General features: G+C 44.0%; 1 protein-coding gene across 2 annotated transcripts in view; it reads right to left on the minus strand.

Moving 5' to 3' along the window:
- LOC132383159 (guanylate-binding protein 1-like) overlaps positions 1–16,005 on the minus strand; it is a 33,203-nt gene extending 17,198 nt beyond the window's left edge. Inside the window, exons 1-4 of one of the 2 annotated variants that reach the window (XM_059954029.1) lie at positions 15,869–15,957; positions 3,262–3,350; positions 2,250–2,461; positions 1,605–1,732 (exon numbers count right to left, since the gene is read on the minus strand). In XM_059954029.1, coding sequence (XP_059810012.1) covers positions 1,605–1,732; positions 2,250–2,461; positions 3,262–3,281 — 360 coding nt within the window. In that variant the 5' untranslated portion in view covers positions 3,282–3,350; positions 15,869–15,957. Of the gene's footprint in view, positions 1–1,604; positions 1,733–2,249; positions 2,462–3,261; positions 3,351–15,868 lie in introns of both variants that reach the window. The other variant, XM_059954030.1, reaches the window with a different exon arrangement.
- Positions 16,006–16,267: the final 262 nt, after the last annotated feature.

Genomic DNA, 16,267 nt, shown 5'->3' on the forward strand with positions numbered 1-16,267 from the left:
TGATAACTGATGATTATTTGGGATAATAAAAGACCAAGGATAAGTAAAAGTCATATACAAAAGTTGAAAAAGGACGGAGGTCTCGCTTTGCCTAATCTAATAATGTATTATTGGGCTTTAATTTGCAATATATGTCCTTTTGGTTATATTGGGGTGATAGGAATGATCGGCTAATCTGGGTAGACCTGGAACTGAGAGCTGTGAAACAGTTTTACTTAACTTCGTTATTGGGAGTTGCTCTACCTATACAATTAGCTAAAGTTGCTAATTTAAATTTATATCCTGTGGTTAATCACTCTTTACGTATTTGGCTCCAGTTCTGCAATTTTTTAATTCTATATTTAGTAGTATAATTTATCGTAATTACTTTTTTAAACCTTCCTGGAGTGATCCAATTTTTTGACTTAAATAAAGGTATTAAGTCTTTTTTGGACTTATTTAAAGAAGGCAGATTGATGTCTTTTGAACAATTAGTCGATAAATATTCTCTTTAATAGTTAGACATTTTCTTACAAAAATATTTAAGAAATTTTCCTTATATATTGGAGGCTGACTTGTTAAATACTATTATGAATATGAACCCCTTGATGAAAGGTTCTATTGGAAGAATTTATAATTTATTATTACAATGGGATAAGTGTCCTTTACTTAAGATTAAACAGGATTGGGAGAAAGAACTCAATTTGACTTTTATATGGGAGGATTGGATGCGGATTCTGAAATTGGATAACTCTTCTGTGCTTGTCACTCACTGATTCAATTTAAAATTATGCATCGTTACCATTGGACAAAAGAGAGACTTTCTAAAGTATTTCCCAATGTTGACAAGTATTGTGATAGATGTAAAACTGAGATAGCTACACTGACACATATGTTCTGGTCATGTTCTATATTAAAACCGTTCTGGAAGTCAGTCTTTTCGACAATTTCTAAAGCACTTAGAATCAATTTACAACCTAATAAATTGACTGTGCTTTTTGGAATAATTCCTCAAAATATTCATGGTATTTCTCTGTCTGACCAACATGTTATTGTGTTTGTTACATTGATAGCTAGGAGGGCCATTTTGTTGAAATGGAAGGACATACCTGCTCCTACTTTGTCACAATGGTTCTCTCAAGTGATGCTGTCTCTAAGTTTGGAGAAAATTAGAAGTCAAACCTTTGAACCTTTATTTGATTTTGAGAAGAGATGGGGCTCATTTGCTCGTTACTATCATTTCAGTTAACTGATAGATTTCCTCCGCGATCTAAGTGTAAATTTTGTTTTGATATATGTTTTCTTCTTGTTGGCAGTTTGATGTTTATTTTTAGAAGCTTTCTATGGTTTTTTTTCTCACTTTTCTTGCTTAGTAGGGTTTTTCTTAGTCACAAAAATTTTCAATCTCTAAGATAATTTTTTGAGGCATTGAAAGTGTTGTTACTTTGATGTACCTGTGTATTTTTTAATAATAATAATAATAATAATAATAATAATAATAATATAATAATAATAATAAGAATAAGAAGAAGAAGAAGAAGAAGAAGAAGAAGAAGAAGAAGAAGATTTGAAAAGAAAGCAGCCAGTCTTCTGAGGAGGGGAATAGTTGAGAGGGAGGGACTGACCTTCTCAGAATCTCCAAGACCTTCAGTGTCCAACAACAGGAGGACCTCACTGGGTCTCTGAGGGAGGGATCGACACCACATCCAGATTCCTTTGGTGTGAGCCTGGACAGATGAATCCACTGAGAATCCTGCAGAGGGAGAGAGACAGAGAGGGACAGAGAGGTACACTTTGCAAGAACATAAGTGGATCTGTGATCTTCCATAGCACAAAGATGTGCAGATTGTGAGTATCCTATCCCTCATTTGTGAGTGAGGGATAGAGTTTGAGAGGAATTGTTGGGAACATGGGAAGAATAAAATTCGATTGCTGTAGAATTTGTGAAAGAGGACAATTGATGGTCAATGCAGTGTCAGTGTTATAGCAAGTAACTCTAGTCATTATTAATGAGACCAGTGTGTTCTCTGCATTCAAGATATGAGGCAAGCATGCAGTTTAAGTTCCTCAAATTTCTCTAGATCAATTGTCCAAAACAGTGATGGGAACACCAATGTGACACTAGTGGATGTCTCCAGTACATTTCCCACTGTTGACAGCTTGACAATACAAGTGTGCTCTGTGTCCCTGGTCTCAGGATAATTTCTGCAAGACAGATAGTAAACAGAGATGAAAGGTTAGAGGTGGAAGTTTACAGCCACTGCCCTTACCCTTCTTATCTCCCGCGAGACAGTTCATGAGGTAGGACTTCCCTGTACGAACAGCACCAACCATAACCACAACAACCATTGGAACCTCGATGGACTGGAGGAGCTCTAGAGCCTCTGGGTTCAGCTGCAGCTTCCCGTCTGTGTTATAAACCAGTGGCATGGGTTTCCCCATCTTCTGTTTGTTGTCATCTGACTGTCCATTTGAGAAATAGCTACAAGGTCAGAGCAAGAGAATCACACACAGATTGAATAAGAGTAAATGTTAATCTATAGTATATACCAGCCCCCAATACCACGTATTGTATCCCTGCCTCCACATCGTTGCTGGGGATTTGTTAATTTATATCTACTCCCTCTGAACACCTGGAATAGATTAAGACCTATAATTCACTCTTGGGAATCTGTTATTCAACATATTAAGTCCCCAGATCCCTGCATTAAATTCAAGCCTCTAAAGCAGTCCCAGTGATCTGTTTAATACAGAAAGTTCCAAACCCCGGGATTACTCCTGGGAATCTACTGCTGTACAATATAACACCCCAAAGAACCCTTCTGCTACACACTCCAAGGGATCTGTTGTGATATTGTCATGGTCCTGACTGAATAGCGGCAGGCCTCCAAGATCCAGCGCTCCAATTCCCTGGAGTATGGTTATCGGCCACTGTCCCTCAGACACTCAGACTGCCAATTATTGCCTGCCACATTCCTTCATGGAAGGTCTGTACTTAAAAGCCTCCTGCTGAGCACTCAGTGCTCAATCATAGGAGTTCCATTTGTAGTACTACTGTTTATGATTTTGCCTTTGGATTTTGTTTGTATCATCTTGTTTATTTTGAGTCTGAAATAATTCTGGACCTTTCTCTGCACTTGGGTTAACCACCATCCACATGTCTCATGTTACAGCATGATTGAGACATCATGAACTCAGGAGACTATGAATGTCTGCAAACCACATTGGCCTACTGGGAGCAACTGTAGGGAGACCTGACAACATGCGTTGGGAAATCCTCACCACTCTCCAGAAACTCTCATACTCCAGTAGGCAGGATCCAATTTCGGTCGGAGTGACTGCCAATTCCAGGAATATTCATGCTTGAGACTCTGTCAATAAATATTTATCCCCCATCAGGAAGGTCTCAGAGCCCCCTGCTTGTCTCTTGACAAGAGAACCATCCAATTCTCCTCCACCATCTCCCTCCTCTGTCTGACAGAACTGGTCCTCACCCTGAAATTATTTCCTTCAGCTTCTCCAGTTTGCAGTTCCTGATGTTTACAGTACTCCATGTGACCACACTAATGCTTTGTACAAATGTAGTGTAATGATCCAGTTCAAACTTAGTGCACTAACTGATGAAGGCCAGTATGCTAAAAAGTTTTGATTTGCTAAGAATGCTCACAGGAAGATAATCTCAGGGTTGCATGTGGTGACATGTATATACTCTGATAATGCATTCACTTTGAATTTTGAACTCCCACTTTCTCTGAACCCAAGGGGTAGCTATGGGCACTGGTATGGGCTCAAGCTATGCCTGCCTCTTTACCATCTATGTAGAACAGTTTTATGTTTGAAACCTTGCCCATTTTACTCCCCAACTCTTCCTCCGCTACTTTGATGACTGTGTTGGTGCAGCTTAGTGCACCCATGCTGAACTCAGCAATTATATCTATTTTGCTTCTAACTTCCACACTGCACATAAATTCACTTGGTCCATCTCTGACACCTCCCTCCACTTTCTTGATCTCAATATCTCCATCTCTGAAGAGAAAGTCGACCGATACTTTTAATAAACCTATGCATTTTCAACCATAATTTTCTGGAGCGGTGGAGGCTGGGAGGAGATCTGACAGAGGTTTACAAGATTATGAGAGGCATATATAAAAGAGATAGGGAGTAGACAGGTTTGAAAAAGGGGACATAGGTTGAAGGTGAGGGTGGTAGTTTCAAAGGATATGTGGGGTGTAGGTTTGTTACTGAGTGTGGTGGATGCAAATACATTTGAGGTTTTTAAGAGAGATTTAGATAAGCACATGGATGGAAGGAAGATGGAGGGATATAGACATGGTGTAGGTAGGAGGTGTTGAAATTAGTGTTTGGGTATTTTTGATTTGCTTTCTAGCTGGTTCAGCACAACATTGTCAGCTGAAGAGCCTGTTTCTGTGCAGTACTGTTCTATACTCATTTTAAAAATGCCTCTTTTAAAAATAGTATTCCCTTTTCTCAGTTTCTTTTCCTCTGCCTCATCAGTTCCCAGGATGTGGCTTTCCATTCTGGGACATCAGAGATGTTCTCCTCCTTTTAAATTTGGAGTTTCCTTCCCTTTATTATTGATGCTGCCCTCACCCATATCTCCACTTCTCTTTCATCCAAGCTCACCCCATTTTCCCACTGCCCTAATAGTGAGAGAATTCCTCTTGTCCTTGCGTACCACCCCATCAGCCAGAGTATCCAACACATTATCCACTGCAACCTCTACTAACTTCAAAGGGATCCTACCACTAAACATATCTTTATCTTCTCCCCTTCAATTTCTGCAGGATCACTCCCTCTGTGATTCCCTTGTCTATTCCTCCCTCCCCAGCAATCTCCCTGAATGCATTTTGTTTCCCTGCAAGTGGCCCAAGTGCTACACATGCCCAAACATCTCTGCCCTCACTTCTGTCTGTGGTGGCCAGAGCCATCATGTTTGCTGTTGTGTGATGGGGCAGCAGGTTGAGGGAGGGTAGCAGACACCAACAAAATCAATAAACTCATTTGTAAGGCCAGTGATGTTGTGGGGGATGGAACTGGACTTTCTGACAGTGGTGTCTGAAAAGAGGATGCTGTCCAAGTTGCATGCCATCTTGGACAATGTCTCCCATCCACTCCATAATGTACCAGTTAGGCACAGGAGTACATTCAGCCAGAGACTCATTCCACCGAGATGTAACACTGAGCGTTATAGGAAGTCATTCCTGCCTGTGGCCATCAAACTTTACAACTCCTCCCTCAGAGTGTCAGACACCCTAAGCCAATAGGCTGGTCCTGGACTTATTTCCACTTGGCATAATTTACCTATTATTATTATTTAATTATTTATGGTTTTATATTGCTATATTTCTAGACTATTCTTGGTTGGTGTGGCTGTAATGAAACCCAATTTCCCTTGGGATCAATAAAGTATGTTTGTCTGTCTGTCTGTCTGTCATTCAGGGCCATAAACAGTCCTTCCAGGTGAGACAACACTTCACCTGCAAATCTGTTGAGTTTGTAAATTGTGTCCACTGCTCCCGGTGTGGACTCCTCTCTGCTGGTGAGACCCATTGTAAATATGATGATGACTTCATTGAGCACCTCTACACCATATGCCAGATGTGGTACTTTCTGGCGGCCAAACATTTAAATTCCAATTCCCATTCCTGTTCTGACAAATCCATCCAGGACATGCTCTTGTGCCAAGATGAGGCCACCCTCAGGGTGGAGGAGCAAATACTTTTTTTCATCTGGGTATCCTCCATCCTGATGGCATGAATATCGATTGCTTTCTTTGAGCCTATTATTGGGATTCCACAAACTATTTTGTCTCTGACTAGTGAGTCTCTCAAGTTTCCAAAGTCACAGGACTAACTCAGTGTGTGAAGCCCAGCTAAATATTGGTCAAAGCTAATATTTTCTTTCTTTTCATAGGAGAAGAACATGTATCTCTCAAACATAATTTTTTTACTTGGGACAAAATTCTCCCCAAATTTTGTCATCAGAGTGTCCGATTTAAAGTTTGCCTCATCAACTCGAAAGCTGTTGTAGATGTCCAAAATATCTTTAACAATTATATGTCGAAAGATAGATGCTTTCCATTTTTCCTCTTCCCCTCTGACTCTACTCGCCCCTAAATATATACTGAATTTTTGTTTGAAGCGTTTCCTGTTATAGAGTCATAGAGAAGTACTGCACAGAGTAGACCCTCCTAGTCCATGCAGAAGACATTTAAATTGCCTACTCCTATCAACCTAACTGGGATTATTGCCCTCCATCTCCTTACTATCAATGTACAAATCCAAACTTCTCTTAATCTTTGAAATCAAGCTTGCATGTACCCCTTGGTCAGGTAGTTCATTCCACACTCTCACAACCCTCTGAGTGTAGAAGCTTCCTCTTATGTTCCCCTGAAAGCTTACCTTTCACCCTTAAGCCATGTCCTCTAGTTGTTGTCCCACCCAACCTCAGTGGAAAAAGCCTTGCAGATTTTACAAACCTCTTTCAAATCTTCTCTCTGTTTTCTATGTCTATCTATCTTCTATCTGCACAGTCCTAAATTATTTAATTGTAATGCTCTGGTTAAGATTTGTACTGCTGTGCTGTGAGGTATTTTTATTTAAGTAATTTTCTGCAAAATCACTGTGTCCTGTTAATAATAGTGTTTTGTCTTTGGCGCATGAGTAAAGTAATACCCCTGACTTCTCTGGAAATGAGCTCCACCGTTTACGTGCACATTGCACTGGATGAACTGTAATCAGCCCAGTTAATTTTCTTTTCCTTTTCTATAAGTTTGTGTTCGAGACCCGGTGAGAGGGTTACAGTTGTAGGGGTCTTCAGGCATTCGGATGCTGTGTGAATGCTTGAATACTGTATAAGGATTCATTAAGTGCTTTATTTGTGTGCTAAGCCAGTGTTTAAACTGGTGCTTGTGGAAAGTGAGGTGCATCTTAATTAAAGTACTTTATTATGGTTGCTGTGGGGCTTAATTTTTGATGCAATTCAAAGAATATATCCTCAAGCAATGCTTTTGTTGTGTGCAGGGTCGATATTCAAATTCCCAATGAACTGCTACTTAGAGTGCTGTGTTCTGTAAAAGTAGGGAAAGTTACACTGATTGAATGGTATTTTTACCAATCGGCTGGTATGGATGTCGCGTTAGTCCAGACTTGTCATGGTCCGGTCCGTGAAATCTGTATTCCAGTTCAGATCCGGTCCATTTCATCCGTATTCCAGGTCTTCTGTTTTTTCCCTTGTTCTGTTGGGTGCCTTAATTGAGGCACCTGATTTGCAATTTGGACTGGCACATAAATACCTCTGCAAACCAGGGATTCCCTGGTTTATCTCTCTCCCCTCCCTTCTGAATCTCTGGCAATTACTTCAGCAGTGTATCTTGACAGTTACTTCGGCACTAACCTTCATCTGTTACTGTTGCCCGCTATCTTGCCTGCAACCTTGCCTGTGTCCTCGCCTGTATCATCATCAAATTCAACCACCTGAGTGAGTCCAGAGCCTTGCCACACCAAGATAAGGAACTATCTACCATTGAGTTTGGAACTGTCTCTTTGTGTCCCTGTGTTTAGCATCCGTGTCAAAGAAGAGTCCCGGCTCTACGTCCTGTCCCCAAGGAGGGTTCCTGACTCTGTGTGGAGCCCCAGCCCTAAGTCCTGTTCTGAAGAAGGGATCCTGGCTCTGTGTTCCGTGTACAAGTCCAGGCCGTATGTCCTGTTTCCAAGAAAGGGTCCCGGCTCTGTGTTCCTGTGCTCAAGTCCAAGGCTGTGTTCCTCTGTTCCAAGACCTAGTCTAGGCATCGTGTTTCAGCCCTGTCCAAGTCAGAGCTTCGTGTCCTTATCCGGTCCATGTTCTTCACCCAGCCCGGGAGTTCCTTGCCCAGACCGGTGCTGGAGATTCCTCGTTCTGTGCTGCAAGCCACATCCAAGAACCTTGTCCAGTCCAAGCCAAGGCTTTGTATTCCCAGTACTATCTTGTGTCTAGTCTGATCCTAGTCCTGAGTCCTCGCCTGTATCTGGGTTCCGAGCCTGAGTCAAGACCCATGCTCTGGATCCCTGTCCAGTCTCTGGCTTGGAGTCCTAGTCCAGGCTCCTAGTTACGAGTTTCTTGTCCAGGTCCCACTTTCCTAGTTTGAGTCCTAGCCCAGGCCGGGTGTCCATGTCTTGTTCAGGGCCCATGTCCATGTCCAGCGTCGTTTCCACTCGACTTCTCTTGCTTTCTGGATCATCTTAGTACTGTTCCCAGTACTTCAATGTGTGTGTCTTGCATTTGAGTCTGCTCCCAGTGCCCCCCCTTGCAACAAGATTACCAGTGACGTGATTGAAGTCGCGCTGCCCAGTGGGGTAGGGACGGGGCCATGGTCAGTTCATATCTCTGGAGAGGCGGGGGAATGTGGCTGATGGTGAAGATTTTAAAGTCAAGTTGTTCTCATTTCTGTGAAGTGAGGGAAAGGGGTTGTCCGATGTGAGAAGTTCTCATTGGCTGAAAATGTTTTCTGGAGTTACGCCTGCAACTGATGGGGAAGACAAATATGGGGCTTTGGCTGCACTGCTTGTATCACAAAAGGGGCATTCAACTGTCTGAGAGAAATTGTTAGAGGGTGTACGAAGTTGTGAAGGGAGCGCTGTCACGTGACATGATTGCTGCATGTATTCGAATGACCCACAAGATGCACCCTCCTCCATATTTTACCGAGTTACTCAGAGAAGTTAGAGAGGGGGAAACACGACTGAGAAATGAAACATTTCCGAAAGCTGAGTAATGTCTTCAGAGCACAGCAGGCCAGGTAGCATCTATAAAGAGAAGCACTGTCGACGTTTCGGGCCGAGACTCTTCATCAGGACTAACTGAAAGGAAAGATAGTAAGAGATTTCAAATCTCTTACTATCTTTCCTTTCAGTTAGTCCTGATGATAGGTCTCAGCCCGAAACGTCGACAGTGCTTCTCCTTATAGATGCTGCCTGGCCTGCTGTGTTCCACCAGCATTTTGTGTGCGTTTGAATTTCCAGCATCTGCAGATTTCCTTATGTAATGTCTTCAGAGGTAGCTTCTGAGGCTAAAGTGACCCCTGATGCCACAGACAGAGATTTTGAGGAATAAGGTGAAAACCATTCAAGCTGATCTGACTGGATAATGTTTCAGCTAAACATGACACCTATGTTGGGAACCATGACCCACCTGTTGGACCTGCAATGCTGCTGAAAAGGGTGTTTTGGCAATAGAGCGACCAGTACTTTCTACTGCAACCGTTGTCAGGAATGGGGGCCGGATGGACCCAAACGCAGGACGCAGACACTGAGGTACTAGGGGGAGGACAGGATGGGGATGCCATGGTATGTAAGGGTAGAGCTGGGGTTCAGGTAGATAGAGAGTCAGGCAGACAGAGTGGTGCGGGCTCCCGGAGTTCGGGCAGGCAGGCTGGTCCTACAGTTCGGGGCAGGCAGGCAGGTAGATTCCTTATGATGGGCCACAGGGATCCCGGGCAGGGCCACCTCCCAGGCAGGAACACAGAAGCCTGGGCCAGTCGCGGACACCTGGGCAGGTGTGGGGCACAGTCCATGGGAATCGAAGGGAGTCAAAGGTAAGAGTCCCTACGACAGGCCGCATGGATCCCAGGCAGGGCTGCCTGCCAGGCGGAAAACATGGAGGCCTGGGCCAGACGCGGACACCTGGGCAGGTGCGGGGCACAATGCTTAGGGAGCAATAGGTGGAAGGGGCAGAACCCCTGCCGGGCAGTGGCAATCTGACCGGAACTGCCGGATGGAAGCAACGGGTAGGAGGGTGCAGAACCCCCGCCGGGCAGCGGCAGTCTGGCTGGACCTGCCCGACGGAGGCAACAGGTAGGACACTGGGTCCAAGGTGAACAGCAGGAGTACTGTGATACACTGGTAAATTGGGAAAGGCAACCAACAGCGTGGCAGTGCAAGCAAGGAGAATAAGGCAGAAACGCAGGACCATCGCAAGAGAAGCAGGGGAACAAGACCAACCAGATGGAGCATATACAGAACAGTCCAGCAACCAGGGCAGAACAGGATTTCAAGCTGGGTGGCAACCAGGGCAGAACAGGATACAGGACAAAATGACCACCCACCTGGTCCCAGTCCCAAGGCCCCTTATAAACAACTGCAGCTCAATGAGTCACAGGTGTGCCTCCTTGAGCCAGGAGGGTCCTAACTAGTTCACGGGTGATGGGAGGGACAACTGCAGGACCCAGTGTCTGGAGCACTCGGACTGGATTGAGACCTGGAACATGGATTCCGGACCGGACCGGACCCTTACGACCATAGAAAAGATTGATACTTCATGCAAGACTGTGTGGGACAGGAAAATCTTTGGAAAGTAAGTCAGCGTTCAATCAAACAGAGGAGAAGAAGCAATATGGTGGGACCTAGTAAAAGACTGGCCTGACATTCCAATCAGTGTATTAAAGGCAAAACGCTATTCCTGAAGGATTCTGGAACCAATCTCTGATGCATCCATTCTGATTGAAGGTGTCGATGCTGGAGCCATACTTGAGGCATGTTCTCAAGGTTTTATTTCAGCACTTTTCTGCAAAAGCAGAGTGTCCTGTTAATAATAGTATTTTTTGTTTTAGCTAACGATAAAGAGCCATGTTGTCCAACTTAGGAATGTTGTGTCAGCCAATCAGGTATGCCTTTGTACGTGTTGTAACTTTCTCCCCAGTGGAAGATGCGGGAGAGCTGGATAAGGTCAAATGGCTCTCCACTTCCTCTCTCCCTCGATGACCAAATTGCTGAGGGCTCTAGCCAAAGAACGGGCTGTGAATCTCCTACATCCAACCTCCATTGGGAAACACCTTGCTCCCCACCCAGCCTGCTGACAGTTGCTGACCAGTCCTGCATAGTTGGAGAGCTACCTTTCAAAGGCCTCTTCCTAGCGATCTTCCCATGGGACTGTCAGCTCCAGCAGCACCACTTGCTTGGTAGACTCAGACTCAAGGACAATGTCTGGTCACAGGGTGGTGGCTGCGATATGGTTGGGGGACTTCAGCTGCGTTTGAGGTTCATCAACAGCTGCCAGTCCCTTGCAGAGGTCAGGATACCTGCAGATGTTCTTTTAACCAAATAAACCATATAACAATATAACAATCACAGCACGGAAACAGGCCATCTCGGCACTCCTAGTCTGTGCCGAACTCTTAATCTCACCTAGTCCCACCTACCCGCACTCAGCCCATAACACTCCACTCCTTTCCTGTCCATATACCTATCCAATTTTACCTTAAATGACACAACTGAACTGGCCTCTACTACTTCTACAGGAAGCTAATTACACACAGCTATCACTCTCTGAGTAAAGAAATACCCCCTCGTGTTTCCCTTAAACTTTTGCCCCCTAACTCTCAAATCATGTCCTCTCGTTTGAATCTCCCCTACTCTCAATGGAAACAGCCTATTCACGTCAACTCTATCTATCCCTCTCAAAATTTTAAATACCTTGATCAAATCCCCCCTCAACCTTCTATGCTCCAATGAATAGAGACCTAACTTGTTCAACCTTTCTCTGTAACTTAAGTGCTGAAACCCAGGTAACATCCTAGTAAGTCGTCTCTGCACTCTCTCTAATTTATTGATATCTTTCCTATAATTCGGTGACCAGAACTGTACACAATATTCCAAATTTGGCCTTACCAATGCCTTGTACAATTTTAACATTACATCCCAACTTCTGTACTCAGTGCTTTGATTTATAAAGGCCAGTGTTCCAAAAGCCTTCTTCACCACCCTATCTACATGAGACTCCAACTTCAGGGAACTATGCACTGTTATTCCTAGATCTCTCTGTTCCACTGCATTCTTCAATGCCCTACCATTTACCCTGTATGTTCTATTTGGATTATTCCTGCCAAAATGTAGAACCTCGCACTTCTCAGCATTAAACTCCATCTGACAAAGTTCAGCCCATTCTTCTAACCAGCATAAATCTCCCTGCAAGCTTTGAAAATCCACCTCATTATCCACAACACCTCCTACCTTAGTATCATCGGCATACTTACTAATCCAATTTACCAGCCCATCATCCAGATCATTTATGTATATTACAAACAACGTTGGGCCCAAATCAGATCCCTGAGGCACCCCGCTAGTCACCGGCCTCCAACCCGATAAATAATTATCCACCACTACTCTCTGGCATCTCCCATCTAGCCACTGTTGAATCCATTTTATTACTCCAGCATTAATACCTAACGACTGAACCTTCTTAACTAACCTTCCATGTGGAATTTTGTCAAAGGCCTTGCTGAAGTCCATATAAACTACATCCACTGCCTTATCCTCATCAACATTGCTCGTAACTTCTTCAAAAAATTCAATAAGGTTTGTCAAACATGACCTTTCACGCACAAATCCATGCTGGCTACTCCTAATCAGATCCTGTCTATCCAGATAATTATTAATACTATCTCTAAGAATATTTTCCATTAATTTACCCACCACTGATGTCAAACTGACAGGTCTATAATTGCTAGGCTTACTTCTAGAACCCTTTTTAAACAATGGAACCACATGAGCAATACACCAATCCTCCGGCACAATCCCTGTTTCTAATGACATCTTAAAGATCTCCGTCAGAGCTCCTGCTATCTGTACACAAACTTCCCTCAAGGTCCTGGGGAATATCCTGTCAGGACCTGGAGACTTATCTACTTTTAAATTTCTTAAAAGTGCCGGTACTTCCACCTCTTTAATTGTCATAGGTTCCATAACCTCCTTACTTGTTTCACACACCTTACACCATTCAATATCCTTCTCCTTAGTGAATACCGAAGAGCAGAAATCATTCAAAATCTCTCCCATCTCCCTCAGCTCCACACATAGCTGACCACTCTGATTCTCTAAGGGGCCAATTTTATCTCTCACTATCCTTTTGCTTTTAGTTTAACTGTAGAAACCTTTCGGATTCACCTTTACCCTATTTGCCAAACCAACCTCGTATCTTCTTTTAGCTTTTCTAATCTCTTTCTTAAGATTCCTTTTACATTCTTTATATTCCTCGAGCAATTCCTTTACTCCATGCTGCCTATATCTATTGTTGACATCCCTCTTTTTCTGAACCAAGTTTCTAATATCCCTTGAAAACCATGGTGCTTTCAAACCTTTAACCATTCCTTTCAACCTAACAGGAACATAAAGATTCTGTACCCTCATAATTTCACCCTTAAATGACCTCCATTTCTCTATTACATCCTTCCCATAAAACAACTTGACCCAATCCACTCTCTCTAAATCCCTTTGCATCTCCTCAAAGTTAGCCTTTCTCCAATCAAAAATCTCAACTCTAGGTCCAGTCCTGTCCTTCTCCATAATTATATTGAAGCTAATGCTATTGTGATCACTGGACCCGAAGTGCTCCCCAACACATACATCTGTCAGCTGACCTATCGCATTCCCTAACAGGAGATCCAACACTGCCCCATCTCTAGTTGGTACTTCTACGTATTGTTGCAAAAAACTATCCTGCACACATTTCACAAACTCTAAACCATCCAGCCCTTTTACAGAATGAGCTTCCCAGTCTACGTGTGGAAAATTAAAATCTCCCACAATCACCACCTTGTGTTTACTACAAATATCTGCTATCTCCTTACACATTTGCTCTTCCAACTCATGCTCCCCATTAGGTGGCCTATAATACACTCCTATCAGTGTTACTACACCTTTCCCATTCCTCAATTCCACCCAAATAGCCTCCCTAGAGGAACTCTCTAATCTATCCTTCCAAAGCACCGCCATAAGATTTTCTCGGACAAGCAATGCAACACCTCCTCCTCTGGCCCCTCCTACTCTATCACACCTGAAGCAACTAAATCCATATTTAGTTGCCAATCACACCCCTCCTGCAACCATGTTTCACTAATAGCTACAACATCATAATTCCAGGTATCAATCCACGCTTGAAGCTCATCCACCTTTCTTGCAATGCTCCTAGCATTAAAATAGATACATTTAAGATACTCTCCACCTCCTCCTCTCTTTTCATCCCTAACAATGCCTTCAAATTTATTATCCTTTTCTTTCTTCTCCCCTACATCTTCGGGCTGAGCGCATCCCTTCTCCATCACCTGCCTTTCCACCCTCACACACTGTCTACTTACTTGCTCTACTGGTGAACTAACCTCCTCTCCCATAGTTTCCTCAAATTGATTCCTGCCCCCCCATCTTACTAGTTTAAAGTCTTCCCTGTAGCCCTAGGAAACCTCCCCACTAGGATATTGGTCCCCCCCCAGGATTCAAGTGTAACCCGTCCTTCTTGAACAGGTCACGCCTGCCCCAGAAGAGGTCCCAATGATCCAGAAACTTGAATCCCTGCCCCCTGCTCCAATCCCACAGCCACGCATTCATCCTCCACCTAATTCCATTCCTACTCTCACTGTCGCGTGGCACAGGCAGTAATCCCGAGATTACTACCTTTGCGGTCCTTCTTCTTAACTGCCTTCCTAACTCCCTATACTCTCGCTTCAGGACCTCTTCCCCTTTCCTACCTATGTCACTGGTACCTACATGTACCACGACCTCTGGCTCCTCACCCTCCCACTTCAGGATATCTTGGACGCGATCAGAAATGTCCCGAACCCTGGCACCAGGGAGGCAAATTACCATCCGGGACTCCTGATCACCTTCACAGAACCGCCTGTCTGAACCCCTTTTGGTGGGTATTGGCTGCTCCCCAGCTCTGACAAAGGGAATGGCCTGCTTGGAGGGTCAAGACCACTTCGCCCACTCAACTCCTGCACTGATGACTTCAGCGATGGTCTTCAGGACCTGATCATGCCTTCATCGGTACCGTCCCTCACCAAGCGACTTTGTGCAGCCGCTGAGGATGTGTTCCAAGGTTCCTCTCTTGGAGCACAGTGGGCATGCAGATGACTCTTTTTTGCCCCATCTGTTCAGGTTTGATGGGCTTGGAATCACATCGTACACTGCCTGGATGAGAAATTGGATGCAGTGTGGCTCGGCTTTCCAAAGCTCAGCCCATGTCACTTTCCTCTCAACCACATTCTCTCATCTTGTCCAAGCTCCCTGTTGCTTCATTCCCACCGCCTTGCACGTTTTCGTCTCCTCCACTGCTGCTCTTACCTCCTCCTGAACTAGATGGCGCCTTTCCTTCCCTCTGATGGTGTCCATTTGGGAGTTGGAAATGATCCTAACCCAGCTCGGCATCATGTGACCACTCCCACCAGCCTCGCCTCTGCTTCCTGAACAGCTCCCCTGCCCTTCACTTCCTGCCAGTCCTCACTTGGATCCCTGCTCTAGGCACCTTCGGATCACTTGAGTCCCTATACTGTACCGCTCCTGTACTGCACTATACCATCGGAATCCGGAATGATGAAGAAGCAAAAATGTTTTTCAAAAATATCGGCTTTTGTGCTGTGTGGTTTCACTGTGACAGGAAGTTTTCTGGTCTTTGGAGAAGAGCCAAACTGCTCTTTATTGTATTTCCATCCTCCTACCCTGTTGAAAGTGAGTTAGTTCAGTGTAGTGAACCGCATACTCTCACAAAACAAAAACAGAAACCGCTTGGACATTGTTAGGCGTGGGGATTTAAAGCTTTGTTGTCACAGCTTGAACCAGATATTTCAAATTTTACTAAAAACCATGAAGCTCAAGGATCATATTGATATTGATGTTGCTGTACCGCGCATAGTTTCTGTGTAATCTCGGTTTAAAGATAAAAAAAATTAAAGCAGAATAATTTTTCTCATGCTGGCATATGGAAAACATGTTTTTACATTATTGGGGCCCGGAAAGAGGGACGTTGGCAAGTATGAAAGTGCTTTAGAGCGGAGATGGGCTAGTAAAGGTTAGGAAACATTGACTTAGATTTTCCGTAAGAAAATATTTCATGCTTCTCTCACCTGAGTACACGGAACATCGAAGCAACTCGCTCTCTTGCCGGCAGCTTCTCTCCGTCGGAACCTAGAATCGAAAGTCAATCGAAAGGGGAATTTACTGCTGAAATTCTCTCTCCCGAAACTTCCGTGTTGTGCTGCTATTCGTGTTGGCATACTGTGTGCACTGATTGGTTGAGTGTGAGAGTGTAAGAAAGAGTTTGGTTGTAGCGTTTGTTTGTTCCGTTTTCGTTTGTTAAGTTTTAAATTTTGAACGCAGCTACTTTTATAACTTGTGTTTCGTTGCCTTACATGCGTCGCAAAGGAAAACCCCTATAATTACTATATGCTATAATTATAATTATGCTATAATATAATTATATAGTAGGGAAGTTGTAAGCCTAACATGGCGGCACGAAGAATCTC

This window comes from Hypanus sabinus, chromosome 29 (genome assembly GCF_030144855.1).
Source record: "Hypanus sabinus isolate sHypSab1 chromosome 29, sHypSab1.hap1, whole genome shotgun sequence".
Lineage (NCBI taxonomy): Eukaryota > Metazoa > Chordata > Chondrichthyes > Myliobatiformes > Dasyatidae > Hypanus > Hypanus sabinus.